The following is an 18,525-nucleotide window of genomic DNA, read 5'->3' on the forward strand; positions in this document are numbered from 1 at the left end:
GATCTGTGCCTTGCCACAATTTTGTCTCTAAGCTCTCCAGGTAGTTCCTTTGACCTCACTATTCTCGTTTGCTCTGACATGCATTGTGATATGTGATGTCTTATAAAGACAGGTGTGTGGCTTTCCTAATCAAGTGCTATTAATACAATCTGAGTTAAATATATGAGGGTTTGAATACTTTCTTTATCGACTGTATATCTTATGAGCATGCAGATTATAGTCTACAATTAAACTTGTTTAACAAACAATTTAGAGAAGGTAAAGTAATACGCCGCAAAACTACACAGAACCCTGTGGATTTAGAATCAGGTGTAATAAGAGAATATTTGCTATTCACATTTTTTTTTCTTCAAACCAAACATGTGATTATCATCTGCAAAGGTTTAAACTTGTCTGGATTGTGTTCTTTAGCAACACCTCTTGCAAAATGTCTGCACCTTCAAACCATCCTGGTCAAATGATTATTTGATTACCTCTGGAATCCATCAAAAGTTGATAAGCTCAAAACATTTGAGAGCTAATTCAGACTTATATTTAGCTTTGTCCACTTATGGACAGATCATTGAAAATGCAGGTTATTACCAGTTTTGAATGGAGCCAATATAGTTTCAAACAGATTTCCAAGGTCAAACTTGTTCATTTTTCCACTAAACAAATTGTGCTGCACCCAAACTCAGATCATTAGTTAGTGTCTAACTTGTGGTTTTTGTGCAGTATCACCTACATGACTCTGCATGAGCCCAGTCTGGGGTCTGGAGAGGAATCGTGGGAGGCGAGCTCTGCTGAACTGGAGAGAAGGTGCAGGCTGGGCAGTGAGGTCACCAGTCTCTCACACATTACATCCCCGGAGAAGAGTGAAAATTACTTCAAACTCTCTTTTCCCATCAGGTATGAAATACTGTTTAAAAGATTGTGGTCAGTAAGTTATTTTTTTTTCTTAAGAAGTGAATACTTTTATTCAACATCGATGCATTACACTGGTCAAATTTGACAGTAAACTTGTTGCAATTACTTTCTATTTAAAAAAAAACGCTAGTCTTTGCAATTTCTATTGATCAAAGAGACCTGAAACTTCTTTGATATTTAGTTCAATTCATGTTTATATCTATAGCACTTTTACAGTGTAGATTGTGTCAAAGTTCAGTTTAGTTCAGTACAGTGTGGTTTAAATTTCACCGCTGAAAGTCCAAATACTGAAGAGCAAATCCACCGATGCGCAGTTTCACAAGTCCCAAACCAATCAAGCCAGTAGCGACAGTGGTGAGGAACAAAACTTCACCAATTAACAAAAGTGAAGAATATAAAACCTTGAGAGAAACCAGGCTCAGTCGTTTATACAGTTAAAGTCAAAATTATTAGCCCCCTTTTAATTTTTTTTATAGTACATTTAGTATAGTATAGAACATTTTAGTAGGCTGTCTGATAATATTTTTTTCTTCTGGAGAAAGTCTTATTTGTTTTATTTCGGCTAGAATAAGCAGTTTTTAATTTATTAAAAGCCATTTTAAGATTAATATTATGAGCCCTTTAAAGCTATATATATTTTTTGATATTCTACAGAACAAACCATAATTATACAATAACTCTCCTAATTACCCTAACTTGCCTAGTTAACCTAATTAACCTAGATAAGCATTTATTGTCACTTTAAGCTGAATACTAGTGTCTTGAAAATATATCTAGTCAAATATTATTTACTGTCATCATGGCAAAGATAAAAATAAAGAAATGAGTTATTAAAACTATTATGTTTAGAAATGTGTTGAAAAAAATCTTCTCTCTGTTAAACAGAATTTGGCGGAAAAAAAAATAAGCAAACAGGGGGCTAATAATTCAGGGGGGCTAATATTTCTGACTTCAACTGTATATCTGATATTTAGCATCAAGTGGCATCACAAAACACATTTAATTTTAAAACATCTTAAAACAGAAACAATTATTACAAAGTAAGTCAAGCACAACGATTTGTCTGTTATATGCTATATTTATTAAGTGGCAACAAGTACATTACTGTGTTGTTGTGAATAAAAAGCTTCCCCAAAATAAAAATACAACAAAAAATTGCACATTTTTAAGTGATATTTAAAATGTACTTAAAGTCCACGTGGAATCAAAAATTGACAATTGCCCCTTTCACATATTGATAGCAGTAAATATCAGGAATCTTTCCGGAACGAATTTACCGGTGAATTAAAAAACGCTGTTCACACAAGCAAGGATGTTCTTGATTTTTCCAGAAAAGACCATTCACACATCCTTTCCAAAATACCAGTAAATTCCGACATCATTAACCAGAAATGACCTCTAAACAACTACACTTGTATTTGTTAACAAAAAAGGGGTCTGGCTTTTGTTGATGGTTTTACTTTTATTTAAAGCTTTAGCATTCATGCAGCTGCTTTGTCCTAGAGACATTTAAAGGCAGAAGCGCAAACCGCAGCTACTGTTTACAAATCTGACTACATTACAAAATTCTGTGGATGGATAAGTATTGTGAACAACTTTGATCAAAACATATGGAGGGACACTTTTGCATATCGAGATGTACATAATATGTATGCATTGGCACTCACCGGAGCACTCCTTCACAAGCACACACGTAAAGCAACTGAAGCAGAGCTTGTAGGTAAACAAACAGCCGTTTATCAGCATTTTATTGATAATTTTTTACTTAGCTGGCATTCAGAAGGAACACAGAAACGTTCTCTTGTTAACATCTAGCAGCTAAATGTGTTTTGAAAAATAATCAAGGGCTTTTATTTTCATAAACAGCGCGGATGTGAATTCTAAACTTAAATGCACTCTTTCCGGCATTTTTCCTTCTGTGTTTACACAGAGCAGCATTCTGGCAAACTTCTTGTAATGTTACTTCTCTTTCCGGAAAATTGCTAGAACAAATTTACCGGTATTTTCAAAAAGGCCCTGTTCACACATGATCCCTTTCCAGGAAAATTGCCAGTAGTTTACTGAAAAAGTCTGTATGTAAAAAAAAAAGTGTCTGTGTGAAAGGGGCTAATGGATCTTTTGCTAGTGCACATTGATCTTCTTTAGGTGAACGATTAATCCATGCAAGTTAATCCACTGAAAAAAAAAAATTTGTGGTAATCTTTAATCAAATTCTGACCATTGCGTTCGTGTTTGGAGTGGTGGTGCTTCTCTGATGACATCAGTTTGATGGCGTAAACTAAAAGACTTTTAATCTCACCCTTCTTACCGTTAGTTTGCTATAAGGTAATGAGTTGTAAAAAAAAACCCTCATCTACAGTAACTTAAAATTCAGTTTTAGTTGGAAGTACAGCAACATACTGTAATAAAGTCTCAGCAACTTTCAGTTAAAGCTGACTTTTTTCACCCTAAAAAAATCTATTAATTGTTTTCGTATTTTGTGATTCACAAGTGTTTTCCATTTATATATGGTTGTGAATTGCATTATGGAATGTTGATCTCTGCTCCATTGACATTTGATGTTGAAAACTCTGCTCTACAGTTTAACAAAGTGACTTTTATTGACATTTAGTTACAGTAGTTTGAAACTTAATGTATAAGATATTAATAACCTAATGTATAAGAAATAATATAGCAAGAAATACGTCTCTAAAATACCAGAAAATCTACTGGTGGTAAATACAAGGTTTTTGTACTTTACACTGTAAAAAATACAGGGTTCCACACGATTCATTCAAAACAAATAAATTAAGTCAACTTAACAAATATAAGTGGATTGAACATAAAACAATTAAGTTGTCCCAAAAAAATCCCAAACGTTTTGTTGTTTCGGCTCATTTTACGCAAGTATGAAAAAGCAGCAGAAATCATTTGTTGAATGTATTAAACTTAAAGATGTTAATAAAAGTCACTTTTTTCTAACATTTTCAAGGTTAAAAGTAAAGAGAGAAATAAAGAGCAAGGTCCCATAATGCAATTCAAAAGCATCAATATATAAAACATGAACCACAAAATATAAGACATTTCTAATTTATGTATATTATTTATCTGTCTTGTTGTGACTTAAAAACCCTTGCTGTCTACCATTTGATTATAATACAGTGTTTTTTGATTGCTTTCACTGCTTGTCCTTACTAAACCCTGACAATAGTTTTAATGCCAAAAGAGGGTTTGCCCTGGCGCAAGCTGTCATCAAATCTGGCCTCAAAAAGCCGAGAGCTATAGCTTCATAACTCAAAATCAACTCTAAAAGCAACTGTAACTTTTTGGCACATGGCTTTCTTTCTATTGCAAAGTAGATATCACAACAAGTGTCTGAATTTGCTTTTACAGATATTGCCTAGGGATGACAAGACTCATCACCATCTTCGTTATTGTCGTTCTGTGTTCAGTAAGTTCTCCATTAATCAGACCTAATCAACAAAGTGCTTTAGCGTGCATTCTATTGTTTTCAGTCATCTGCCTAAGTGACACTCTAAAATAACTCTATTTATCTGAATCATCAGCTGTTTTTCAGCATGTATCCCGACCGGGAGAGCCCCTGGAGGATGCTGGCGGTCTCATCCACCGAGAGCTTCTGTATCCTCCCCATTTGTGTGTCTTAGAGAGTCTGCATTGTTTCTGTTTGCATTGGCTGGATGAATAGGAGTCATTAATGCACAAGTCAAATAGTATGCTGCCACTGTCTAACGCCTCAGACCCTGCGGGGATTTTCTGTTTGGTCGGGAGATTGCACTGAAGGGCTGCACTAATTCATTTCCGTTTCTGTGACAATCTCGCCATCTGTTATTTACAGCGGCTTGTGTCATGGAAACAGTCTTGCTTATGACTCCGTGCATAACAACAGATCTGCCTGATACTTTCGGCAGACTGTGGGTCCTGTAGAGATGAATGTGAAGAGTGAACAATGCACTGAAGTGATGCAAAGTGCCTTCTGCTGGTGATTGTTTGTCTGAAATTGAAACGGTGGCCGGCTGACGTCTTTTTGACAAAGTTTTCCAAAACACTCCCATTAAAATCTGTCATCATTATCATCCTTCACTTGTTCCAAACTGTTATGAGTTTATTTCATCTGTTGAACACAGAGGAAGATGTTATGAAAAACCTTGGGCATCATTGACTTCCAGTGTTGGTGTAATAAGTAACAAAGTATCTAGTTACTGTAATTACATTATTTTTCCACTGAAAAAAAAAAGCTTTTTTTTTTTTTTCATTTTTAGCTCATTTAATTGCGGTTTAAATAATGTACCTGCCTAAATACTAACATCAATTCAACAATTTTGTATAAATCAATTCAGATAAGCAGAATAATTGCATTTTTTGTTGTTTTATTGGCTTTTTTAAACTTAAAAAAATCTACATTTATTAAGACGATTTAATATATTTAAGACAAAAAATAAATTGAGAAATTACATTCAGAGAACCACAGTAAGCTGTGTTATATTTTTTAGTTTTTCTGATATTTGTCACAATTAATTTTTTTTTAAAAATCACAAAAAATCATATGTTTATCTCAGAATTGTTCATGCTTAAGAAACAATGAAATGTTTTATAAAATTAAAGTCAATATATATGTGCAATATGGTTTCATTACTTTGAAATCATTTGAGTTTGAAACATATGTTGTTTTAAGTGTAAGGACCCTATCATACACCCAGCGCAATAAGGTGCAAGAAGTGTTTGGCGCTATTTGTTGCTATTTTTAGACCAGCGCAACCCTAATTTTCACGTTTTGTGCCACGTTGTTTATATAGAAAATCCACTCGTGGGTGTGCTGGTCTTTTTTATTTTATTTATGGCAGTTAGTATTTGTACAATATTATTATTCTTAGCAGTATTTTTTATTAAATGCATATTTACATTTGTTTTAATAAAAACAAATTTAGATATTTCCACTTGATGGGTTTTGGAGATGTATGTGGTTTCATATGTGGCATAAAAATAGGACGCGTGTTTGGATATAACTCAGTTTTTTGACCACACTTTGTTATTATTGTTTATTTATTAATTTGCTGGAAATTTATTTAATTTAGAAACAGTTTTGAAACAAATCTTTGCGCTTAACATATTAAATTATATATGTAGGCTAATGGATATCTTTAGTGGAGCGCATACAACACTGTTTCCTTATCCATGAAAGTAAAGGAGTAATGCAAAGAGAAAGTAAAGGGGCCGAATGGAGGAGGCCCGTTCTTTATCTTCGCGCTGAAGATGGTCTGTTTAATTGTTTTCTCGCTACTGAAGTATTTTGTTTTTTCACTTGCAAAGTCCGCCATTTAAATATGAAATGCACTATTGGGCGACACATCTGACCCTTAAAGGGAATTGTAGATGAGACACTGATTGGTTTAAAGCATGTTATGCTCAAAACACACATATAACTCTTTAAGAGAATAAACACTACCCTTCCGTCCTTAAAAAAGTGAATTTGGAGATGCCCTTAATGCTTTAGCACCATGTGCTTTAAATTTTGTGCATAGATCATTAAAATAGAGGCCTAAAGTGTTATTTTTTTAAAACAAAACTTAATGCTTTTGTTTGCCTCAATTTTAAATAAATAAAGTTTAATTTCTGTTGACTATGTCTATTGTTCAAGTGGGTTTTTAGAATTGAGGCAATAATTAAATTACTCTTGAGTATCTAAGTTACTTTGAGACAAAATAGTTCGAAAAGGGTGGCACGGTGGCCCAGTGGTTAACGATATCGACTCACAGCAAGAAGGTCCCTTGTTTGAGTCCTCATTGGCCCAGTTGGCATTGTTGTGTGGAGTGTTTGCTTGTTCTCCCTGTGTTTGCACGGGTTTCCTTCGGGTGCTTTGGTTTGCCCCACATGTCCAATGACATGCATTATAGTGAATCAGATAAACTAAATTGGCCATCGTGTATGAGTGTCTGTGTGAATGTGGTTGTATGGGTGTTTCCCAGTACTGGGTTACTGCTGGAAGGGCATCTGTCGTGAAAAACATTTGCTGGAATAGTTGGTGGGTCATTCCGGTGTGGCAACCCCTGATAAAAAAGGGGCTAAGCCGAAGGAAGGAAATAAATAGAAAAGTAATTTGAATACAATTTCAGTGTAAGACAATGGTGTTCATCAGCTAGAAGTAGAAGTCATTGGTGACCGATAATACTAAAGTGAATTACTCCAGTGCTTGATGGATATTTTGTGTCGTGTATTTTCATTTGGAAGTTTTTTCTTAACCTAGCTGATCACCGTAGCCATGAATCTTACTGATTTTCGTGACAACTCCTTGCTGAAGTTGCAAGTCGGTGGGCCATTTTTGGGAGGGATGGAGGCTGTGCAAGAGTCCCAGGAGTATATTCTCATCCAGGTGGAGCAGACTGAGGAGGCCGGGCCTCGCCGGAGAAGAACTCAGCAGGTTAGATGCATTTCAGCACAGCCAAAAAGATCAATAATGCAGATTCAGCTAATGTTAAATGCAGTTTGACAGTTAATAAGATGCTTTTCACCTCAGTTTACTGTATACATGATTTCCATTATGTATTGGAAACAACTTTTTGCCTTCATTTTAAAACCATATATTTATTGCTTCATATTGTTTTTACACTTAACTTGAAAAGTGTGTTTGTTTATGCTTTAATTAAAATTATTTGGGGTTAGTAATGTTTTCAGCTGTTCTGGATTAGTTGACATTAAAATGTAGTCATATAGCAAATACTTTTGTCCAAAGTGACTTACAATTGAGGAGGCATTCAACGATTCAACAAGAAGAGGCAATACATACAAGAAATGGTAATTGTACAAAGGAACTTTTAGTGCTCAGAGCGTAAAGGGGAGTGTTTTTATTTTTTAAGAAAGAGAAAAGTGTTTTTACAGGCGGTTTGTCAAGCCCTCTCATCAGTGTGAAGCACTTCATAAATTCAGTTTTTTAATATATAATAATGTGTCCAGTGTAAATGTACAGAGGGACTCTTGTGCAAATGTAATCAAACTTAAATAAAACAGTAAACTTGTGAAATATTGCCGTTTGAAATTAATTTTTAAAAATATTTAATTTGAACATATTTTTTCAGCAATTATCTTAACATGCTGATTTAATGCTAAAGAAACATTTAATATTGGTTTCAATGTGGAAAAAAGTTATGCTTATTAAATAATATTTTATTATTCATTTGATTTGGTTGATTTGGCTTTGATCCTTAGGTTTAGTCCCTTATTTTTCAGGGCTCGTCACTGTGGAATGCACCGCCTATATTATAATATTCATTCATTCATTTTCATTCGACTTAGACCCTGATTTGTCTGGGGTCACTGCAGCGGAAGGACCCGCCTAATTTATTTTATTTATATTTATTTTATTTTATTTTTTTTATTTTATTTTATTTTATTTTATTTTATTTTTGTTCAAAATGTATTGAAAATAAATCCCACTTAGTTTCACATGTTGTTATATTGTTATAAGGTTTAGCTCATAATTGTCTAAGCTTTTTATTATTCATGTAGTATATGAAATCTAAAAACATTACATTAAACAAACAAAAAAAAACAAAACTTTTTTCTCTTATGTATTTATTCTAAACATTCACAATGTTTTCTTTTCAACAGGTGCTGTATAATTGGACCATACCACTGCACTCCCAGCGAAGTGACCAAATTCTGAGAACAAGGACATTTGAAATGGTTAGCAGGTACGATTACGCATCAGTTGCAGTAATGAACTAACAAAAACCTGAACCAAATGCATTGTTATATGATGATTTGCAGTAGTTCCTGACAGCATGGTTTATGCAGTTGTGTGTCTCCATCTATGTAACGTATCTCTTTTTGTCCAGCGCTCCTATTCAAATCAGCGTTCAGGCCTTTCTGCTGGACAATCAGGTAGTTCCTCTGTCCATGACTAACCAGTCGCTGTACGTGACGGTGGAAACACAGGTGCTCATCGCTGGTCTGATCCTGGCAGGAGTCTACGTGCTTATTATCTTTGAGGTAAAAATTTATTTTCACACCACAAGATAATCCGTTTAGTGTTTTTTTTTTATGATTCATCATCACATTTCATCCCTTTAAACATGATCATGCCACACTGACGTCATGTCAGTTTTGTGTGGACACGTCCATCCTCTTGTTAAGTTGTGACGCATTTCACAGTTTCCAGGTTCAAGCCTCTCCTCGTTTGATTTGAGAAACTCAATCTCAGTAGCCGTTTATGACCACTCTTTGACTATTTGGCCTTAAACATGAAAATTATTAAACTCATGATTTTTTTATATGATTAAGAAACAGTTATGATTGTAAATGATATATTGAATATTTACTACCAATATTGCCATGGGTATAGCCAATGCTGCTGATAAGGCATTTAAACATAAATAAATAAATATGATTATAATAATTTATTATTATTAATATTATTTTTTTTGTTAACAACTGTTTGAGTTTTTCAGGAAACAATATAAAACGGAAAAAAAAGAGTAAATTTAAGTTTTAGTTTACTTTTGCCTTTATTTTAAAAATGTTTGGACCCAGAAACTATGACACCCCACATAAAAAAATACTAGGGTAATTTAAGTATCACTAAACTGTTTTTTTTAACCACAGCCTACTCTAGTAAATTTTATTATACAGTATATATATTCTAGAATCTATAGAAATTTGATAAATAGTATTAACTCAGACCATGTACAATGGACATCACATGTAAAGTCATATTTTTGCTTCCAGAGCAATGCACATAATTTAAAGCCTGATGTCCATGATGTTGGACTTTTTTTTCATTCAGTCAATCGGCAATAAGGTTCTACCAGTAAAAAAAAAGAAGAAAATCCTATGGCGACGCAGTGGCGCAGTAGGTAGTGCTGTCGCCTCACATCAAGAAGGTCGCTGGTTCGAGCCTCGGCTGGGTCAGTTGCCGTTTCTGTGTGGAGTCTGCATGTTCTCCCTGCGTTTGCGTGGGTTTTTTCCGGGTGCTCCGGTTTCCCCCACAGTCCAAAGACATGTGGTACAGGTGAATTAGGTAGGCTAAATTGAACGTAGTGTATGAGTGTAATCGAGTGTGTATGTTTGTTTCCTATCCGCTGCGTAAAAATGTGCTGGATAAGTTGGCGGTTCATTCCGCTGCGGTGACCCGGATTAATAAAGGGACCAAGCCGAAAACAAAATAAATTAATGAATATTTGCATATTTAACACTGCGTAAAATATGTGTTGAAGAAAATGATTGCAGCACTTTGTTCCAAACACAGAAGTAACATTTTCATTGATTTAATTCACATTTATTGAATTGAATTGGTAGCTTTAAACCAGGATTATTTTTAAATATGTGGGATCAGATACTGAATATGTTTCTTCAGTGGATTTTAATAATGTGAAGTCTGTAAAACAAAAACCTCAGAATTAAAGCTAGATGTTATAGTTATCAAATTTGTAACCTTGAGAGAAAACTTCAAATAAAGACCAACAATTTGTATGATTTTATTTTTGATTTCATGTTGGTTTGTTGTTTTAGCAGTACAGCTGTGTTTTGACCTCTGATGAAATGTGAATTTTTATTTTTATTATTATTAAACATAAAATTAAATTACTAGTATTTTTTCATGTGCGTGACAGCAGGTTTCAGAAGGACGAATAGTGGTCATGGTGGAGATATTGTTCATAAACGTTACAAAGCTGTGCTTGTAAATGGAGTATTGTGCTCGTGTGTCCTTGGTTGTTCTCAATCTCACATATTTTGTTTGTTTTGTTTCTTGTACCACTGTTGAGCACTAGAGGTCACTGGGCTCTACTGATATTAACAGGATGAGTTTTATTTATCTGGCTCACACTGACTGTGAGTCCACAGAGGTACTGGATTTTAGGAAGATCTAAAAGTAACATATGAATCAACATGAGGATTTAGAGAGCTCAAATTTTATTTCATGCCCAGATTGTTTTGGTTCAAATGGGTAAAATCATTTCCCCCCTCATTTTACTCATCATAATAATTTGCTGTAAATGGTATTTTTTAAAGATTAAAATCCCTCTTCCTGTCCTTAGGTCATTTTGACTCAAACTGTGTTTCACTCAAACTCATTGTATTGGATTAATTGTTTGTTTGTTTGTTTGTTTATTTATTTATTTATTTATTTATTTATTTATTTATTTATTTATTTATTTATTTATTTATTTATTTATTTATTTATTTATTTATTATTTGTTTGTTTGTTTATTTATTTATTTGTTTATTTGTTATAATATTATTATTTTTATTTATTTATTTGTTTGTTTTTATTATTTGTTTATTTATTTATTTATTTGTTATAATATTAATATTTTTATTTATTTGTTTGTTCTAATATTTAAATTTGTATTAATTCGTTTGTTTTTATTATTTGTTTGTTTGTTATAATATTAATATTTTATTTATTAGTTTGTTTTAGTGTTTATTTATTTATTTGTTTTTTTATTTATATTTTTATATGTGTTTATTTTGTTTTATTTATTTGAACTAAGACATTGTTATTTTTGTACAAGCACATTCAAAACAAGTGAAGAAGAAGATACACACAGTAAACAATATGTGGAAAAGTTGACTCAACTTAATATTGTAAGGCATCTTGCTGCAGAACTTTTTTGAGTTGACGCAACTTAAACAGAGTGAAATGCAGTACTTGGGTTGAAAGTTGAGTCAACTCAAAAAAGCTCTGGAGCAAATTGCCTTACAATTTTGAGTTGAGTCAACTTTTTTTTATAGTGTCAATTTGCCCTGCATACAGATTAATGAAATATAGGGATTTTTTCTGTATGGGGATAAGAGTAAACATAAATGCCCTTTTCCAATAATATGCAAAAATATTCAAATTCACACAAAATTACTTGAAAATAAAATAAAACAAAATATTTTTTTTCGTTAAATACATTTTTTTATCCATGAGGGGGCACTTTGTAAAACAACACGGGAGGATTTTTAGCTGAAACTGATTCAAAACAAAACTCCACAAACAGACATGTTTAGATTCAAAAACAAAATATAGCAATATATAAAAACTAAAAATCTAATACATATTGCTCTTGAAACTTAACATTATTTATAACATTATTATCCTTATTATCCACACCCCTGGCAAACTAATCCTGGGTGCATTCACAAAAGTCTGGAGCACAAATATCCCGATGCTTTGGTAGTTTGCACACACTAACATAATACTACATTTTACATACTGTAGGTTGCAGCATCCAGGATATACACAAGTACAAATTTGATAATAATAAATATTAAGCTGACCCTCCAGACATATCTTCAATGTACGTTATTATAAGCACTCCTCCACATTTAAACTTCCTCTTCTCCCTGTAGTGCACACATTTTAGAGTTTTAGTGTGGCTCCAGGGGGACACGAGGGCAGAGGGGACGTCCCTTCTTAATTACATTTATTTCTTCAGGAGGGACAGCATGCTGCGTGTCCGCTAGTTTAATTAGGCCTTTGTGAGAATGTTTAATGGAGACTTTGGGGGCCCCATGTATCCGCTTTCACCAAAACACTGTGTTAAATTAGGTTTATCTTTTCAGAATTGAACTAATTCTTTATTTCATGCTGATCGGGTGAGTCGCTTTATTTATCTAATTGTTAAAACATGATTATTTTGCATTAATGTTGTTTTTTAACTTAATTAATTTTTAAGTAAATTTTATTTAATACTTATTATTTTTTTATTAAATTATTTATTTAATTGCTTATTAAATCTATTTTATAAGTTTACTTCATTTTGTATGATTTTTATTTATTTTTTATTAATTTTTTATTTTTTTTCTATTCTAATTTTTTGTTGTACATTGTTTGTATGTTTATTTATTTTATTTATTTTTATATTATATTCACTGTTTTTATTTGATCTAATTTCTTTATTTTATTTTTACTTTTTATATATTTTATATTTACTATATATTTATATACTTATCATTCTTTTCTTTTCTTTTTGTTTCATTTTCTTTAAAAAATTTTATAATCTATTTATGCATTTTTTATTATTAATATGTTAAAATATTTGTTTGTTTCCTTTTGTTTGTTTATTTTTCTATATTATAATCACTGTTTCTATTTTATCTAATTTCTTTATTTTATTTTATTTTATTTTATTTGTAGGATTATTTTACTTTTTAATATTTTATTAATTTTTATTCTATTTACTTTTTAGATACTTATATTTAGTATTTATTTATATACTTTAATATATATATATATATATATATATATATATTTATATATATATATATATATATATATATATATATATATATATATATATATATATATATATATATATGTATATATACACTTAGTTTATTTTCTTTGTTTATTTTGTAGTTTTTAATTTTTTTCTATATACTATTTATGCTATTTATTTTTTCATTTTGTTTGTTTATTTTTCTATATTCTGTTTAATGTTTTTTATTTTATTTGTTTATTTCATTTTGTTTGTTTATTTTTCTATATTGTATTTGCTGTTTTTTATTTTATATATTTATTTTATTTTTCTATATTATAATCATTCTTTCTGTTTTACTTTATTTGTTTATGTTCTTTTATATATACAAAAAATCTGATTATTTATTAAAATTTTCTATTTTCTATTTACTATTTATTCAGTTTACACTTTTATTTTATTTGAATATGCAGTCTATTTGAAAGCATTGAGAGAAAGAGAGAGAGAAAAAGTTGAAATCTTATAATAAAAAACTCAAAGTCTAGTTCCAGCCTTTTTGAGGCAATCAAAAAGTGTTAAGAAAAACATTCAATTTTAATGAAACATACCTCACACATGACAGCGTGAGATTTCCGAAGAAGTATCTTGACGTCTAAAATAAGCTCTCTAACTTATTCTACTCGTGCCTTTATGTCCAGCTCTTTCCATTTTTTTTTAGCTTGAAATCTTTCAAGTTGATTTGCATTACAGATTTCATTTTGCATTTCAGTCCTTCGGACCCCATTGTAAATAATCAAGTGTTTGTTCTATTGACCTGTTTTCATGTTCTTCTTGCATCTGCATTGCATGACGGTTTTTCTGCTAATCCTCAGAGCTGATCTAGAATCAGCTTTCTGAAAACTGCTTTGATTAAAAGGGCTCAGATGGTGAGTTTCATCAGCAACCCTGATAGCTAAAACCCATTTGCCCCAAGAGAGGGCAAAACCCGAAATCTGAGATACACAACAGCCCGACATGCTTATAAATATTAATATGCCTTAAAAGACTCCTGAATAATGCATTTCTCCACAATCTAATTGCAGATATCTTGTAAACATTTTAATAATGGCTGATAGATTATTTCTGAATTAGACTGGAGTTCACAGTAACTGGGGGTCTTTGGACCTATAAAACCAGCGTTATATCTTACCCATTTAATTTTGACTATGAAGTGTTTCTTGCCCTATAATTGAGACTAATTGGTGAAAATCACCAAACAGAGAAGCATTAGTCTCAGAGGATGCTTTCTTATGCAGAACAGCACAATGTATATCCATGTTGCTGATTAATTCTGCAGAGAAAGCAGTGTTCAACGATTTATCTTAATGACCTGTTTTAGACTTACAATCACAACATTGCGCCGAGCGTTCCTCCTCCTCGGGGAAGTTGTCGGACTGACACAGATTACTTGCTCCTTGGAGAGTGGAGTCATTAGCTGTTAGCCCGAATGTTATGTTACTCGTTGTCCTTCTCTTCGCTCTACTGGCTGATTACACTGTTCTTGTAATGATGGCTTTATTGTGCCTCGTGATGTCGGGAGAGGTACATCAGGTATTTGATTGTGGCGTCCTGCGTGGTCAAGAGCTCTTAACAGGAAAACAGATGCTGAGGATGTTGATGGCTGACACGCTGTTGGAGGTGCTGATTTAGCCCAGAGAGTGATTGAAGAGCAGATGACCTGAAGATGTTGTTGAATGACGCAAGATCCAAAGCTGATGGAAGATTCTATGAGTTTGTCTTTGCTGCTACTGTTTTGTTTACTCTATTTTGTTTTTTATCCCATTCAAATAGATTATTGAGTGGAGAGCAGCTTTGATATTTGTGGTCATTTGAATATTTAATACTAAATTAAAATAAAGGTCACACTTTATTTTGATCGTTTGTTAAATTTAAGTTACATTGCATCTACGTGCCATCTAATTCTCATTAGAGTATAAGTAGACTGGTTGGGGTATAGGTTAGTGTAAGTTTGCATGTACTTGCAAAGTTTCTTGAAGTCAGTTAAATGTCTTTAGTAGCAGTATCAACAGATATTAAGCTGACAGTCTACTAATACTCACATGGACCATCAAAACAAAACTGTGGATCTCTAATGCTAACACTTTCTATTCTTTTTTCTGCTTATATTAGAATAAAATTAAATATAAAAACAAAGTAAATTAAATTCCTTTTTTTACTGCTCTGGTCTTCTAATAGTACATTTCTGTTATATTTTTCTATTCTCTGTATAGTTAATTAAGTTAATTAATTAATTTTCAAATTTTACTGGTCACTTTATTAGGTACACCTGTCCAACTGCTCGTTAATGCAAATTTCTAATTAGCCAATCACATGGCAGCAACTCAATGCATTTGGGCATGTAGACATGGTCAAGATGATCTGCTACAGTTCAAATATGTGCATCAGAATGGGGTAGTAAGGCTATTTAAGTGACTTTGAATGTGGCATGGTTGATGGTGCCAGACGGGCTGGTCTGAGTATTTCAGAAACTGCTGATCTACTGGGATGTTCATGCACAGCCATCTCTAGGGTTTACAGAGAATGCTTTGAAAAACAGAAAATATTCAGTGAGTGACAGTTCTGTGGGGGCAAATGCCTTGTTGATGCCAGATGTCAGAGGAAAATGGCCAGACTGGTTCCTGCGGATAGAAAGGCAAACAGTAACTCAAATAACCACTCGTTACAACTGAGTTATGCAGGAGAGCATCTCTGAATGCTCAACACATCAAACCTTGAGTCGAATGGTCTACAGCAGTTGAAGACCACACCGGGTGCCATTCCTATCAGCTAGGAACAGGAAACCAAGGCTACAATTTGCACATGCTCAGCAAAATTGGACAATAGAAGATTGAAAAAACATTGCCTGATCTTGATTTTTGCTGCTACATTCAGATGGTAGGGTCACAATTTGACATCAACAACATGAAAGTATGAATCCATCCTACCTTGTGTCAACAATTCAGGCTGGTGGTGGTGGTGTTCTAATGGTGTCTGGGATATTTTCTTGGCACACTTGGACCCATTAGTACCAATTGAGCATTGCGTCAATGCCACAGCCTACTTGTGTATTGTTGCTGACCATGTCCATCCCTTCATGACCACAGTGTACCCATCTTCTGATGGCTACTTCCAGCAGGATAATGCGCCATGTCATAAAGTGTGAATCATCTCAGACTGGTTTCTTAAACATGACAATAATTTTTCTGTACTCAAATGGCAATCCACAGTCACCAGATCTCAATCCATTAGAGCTCCTTTGGGATGTGGTGGAACGGGAGATTGGCAACATGTATCTGCAGCAACTTTGTGATGCTGTCATGTCAATATGGACCAAGTCTCTGAGGAATATTCCCAGTCCCTAGTTGAATCTATGCCACGAAGGATTAAGATACAGTGAATCTAAAGGCGAAAGGGGGTCCAACCCCGTACTAGTAAGGTGTACCTAATAAAGTGGCCATTGTGTGTATGTATGTATATACAGTGTATATATATATATATATATATATATATATATATATATATATATATATATATATATATATATATATATATATATAGTGTATGTATGTACGTAATGTAATGTAAAAGTGTTACAGTCTATATTTATTTTGGAATTTTGGATTACAAAGCAGTGCTTTAGAACGTTGCAGACCTTAACTGAACTTGTCTAGTGAACCATATTAACCTAGTTAGTATATTGCAAAATAACTAGTAAAATATTATGTATTGTCATCATGACAGAGACATTAGACATTAAAAGAAATTCTATATTAGAAGTAATTTATTAAAACTATTGTTTAAAAAATGTGTTTACATTTTTTTGCGTGGTTCTTGTTGCTTTGATTACCTTTCATTTGTAAGTTGCTCTTGATAAAGGTGTCTGCTTAAAGATTAAATTTACATGATTGGACAAAAAGGGTCAGAATGAATGAAAAATATGAGAAATGAGGTGGATCAAACTGCAAAAAGACATGAAGTGTGGGTGTGAAAGTTATTTCTCCCAAATCTTATGCATTACATATTTGATCGCTCTTGGTAAGGTGTGCACCATTGTTATTATTGCAAATGTGGAAAGTTGAAAATCTCAACTGTTATAATTTAGTGTAATGGTGAGCATAGCATCTTATAGCATGCAGCTTGTTGTCTTGAGGTGTGCGATTGCTTTTATAAGCAATAAGATATAATTTTTTTTTTTGCATGATGGGTGAAAAAATGAGAAAAACACACTGATTTAGAGCTCATTAAAAACAAAACACAAACAATCATTTTATGTGTGGTGCACTGTGGCCAATGTTATGAACAAATTTTGTGAAAAATATTTGGCAAAGTATATTGTGATCCAACTTGGAGTTATTATTCTGATGAAATATGTTTTCCTCTAGCTTATTTGTCTTTGTTTGTCTGTGTTTGCAGATTGTTCACCGCACTCTGGCTGCAATGTTAGGATCCCTGTCTGCTCTGGCAGCTCTGGCTTTCATTGGAGATGTACGCTTTATTTATTCCATTCTCATAAAGATTGTTTGCCTTGAGTCGAGAGTTAGGCTCTGGGACTTCGTTAGTTTTATAAACTGCAGTGATGGTCTTTAGTCTTATTAGCTTAAAGTATGAGAGCACAGCTCCAGAACATTCTGTCTTGTGCTGAGGTCTGCATGAATAATATAGAAGGGGCAAACATGGATTTAAATTACAGTACAGAGTCTGAGTTTCAGAATAATATGTAAAGAAGCACCTACAGTACATTTACACAATTAAATAAATCAGACCGGGCCATTTCACATAAATGGGATTTTGGCAGTAATTGCATTAATTGTCTCTAATGTGTAGCACAGGATGGTGAATAATTAAAATCCTGACTTTCTCTTTGTGGCTCTATGTATTAGTTATTGTATTACAGAAACCAGAGATAAGTGCTTTATTTAAGCGCAAGTAAAATTACTCAGTATGCTTCTGTCTCTTTGATAGATGGAGTGCCCTTTAAAAATACCCAGAGCTCAGTAGTCTCAAATCACTTTTTTTCCCACTTAAAACTTTATGAACTTTGAACTTGGTTGGTTGTTAGACTCTACTGTAAACAAAATGCAGTATCAAGGTTTTAGCTGGTATTGTTATGAATCTTTAATATTCAGAGAGCCTAGTTAAGACTGAAATGTTCTCATCTTGTTGTCTCTCTACTGTAGAGGCCGAGTCTTATGACTGTTGTGGAATGGATTGACTACGAGACGCTTGCCTTGCTATTTGGAATGGTGAGTATATAAAAAATCTTGTCTGTAGGAGCTCTCATGCTCGTTATTTTTCCCAGTAAACTTTAGTATTGTGGTTACAATGTAGTATATATGTTTGAAATACTACTACATTTTAAAATGTATTGAAAAACATTCCCCCCCCCACCCCCCCCCCACCCCCC

At 33.0% G+C, this 18,525-nt stretch overlaps 2 protein-coding genes across 3 annotated transcripts in view; both read left to right on the top strand.

Annotated features, from left to right (window-relative positions):
• LOC147836428 (uncharacterized) overlaps positions 1–18,525 on the top strand; it is a 719,152-nt gene that overhangs the window by 540,160 nt on the left and 160,467 nt on the right. The gene's annotated exons all lie outside the window — the stretch shown is intronic.
• Positions 1–18,525, top strand: part of oca2 (oculocutaneous albinism II) — a 178,881-nt gene that overhangs the window by 21,871 nt on the left and 138,485 nt on the right. For both annotated transcript variants that reach the window (XR_015493936.1, XM_087257613.1), the window contains exons 4-11: positions 715–888; positions 4,279–4,336; positions 4,452–4,524; positions 7,161–7,321; positions 8,509–8,591; positions 8,736–8,889; positions 17,535–17,606; positions 18,299–18,364. Coding sequence is in view for 1 of the 2 variants with exons in the window: in XM_087257613.1 (XP_087113739.1) it covers positions 715–888; positions 4,279–4,336; positions 4,452–4,524; positions 7,161–7,321; positions 8,509–8,591; positions 8,736–8,889; positions 17,535–17,606; positions 18,299–18,364 (841 nt within the window). In the remaining variant the exon portion in view is untranslated. The remainder of the gene's footprint in view (positions 1–714; positions 889–4,278; positions 4,337–4,451; positions 4,525–7,160; positions 7,322–8,508; positions 8,592–8,735; positions 8,890–17,534; positions 17,607–18,298; positions 18,365–18,525) is intronic.

The sequence above is a fragment of the Danio rerio genome, chromosome 6, assembly GCF_052040795.2.
Source record: "Danio rerio strain M-AB ecotype USA chromosome 6, GRCz13ab, whole genome shotgun sequence".
NCBI classification, from domain to species: Eukaryota; Metazoa; Chordata; class Actinopteri; order Cypriniformes; family Danionidae; genus Danio; species Danio rerio.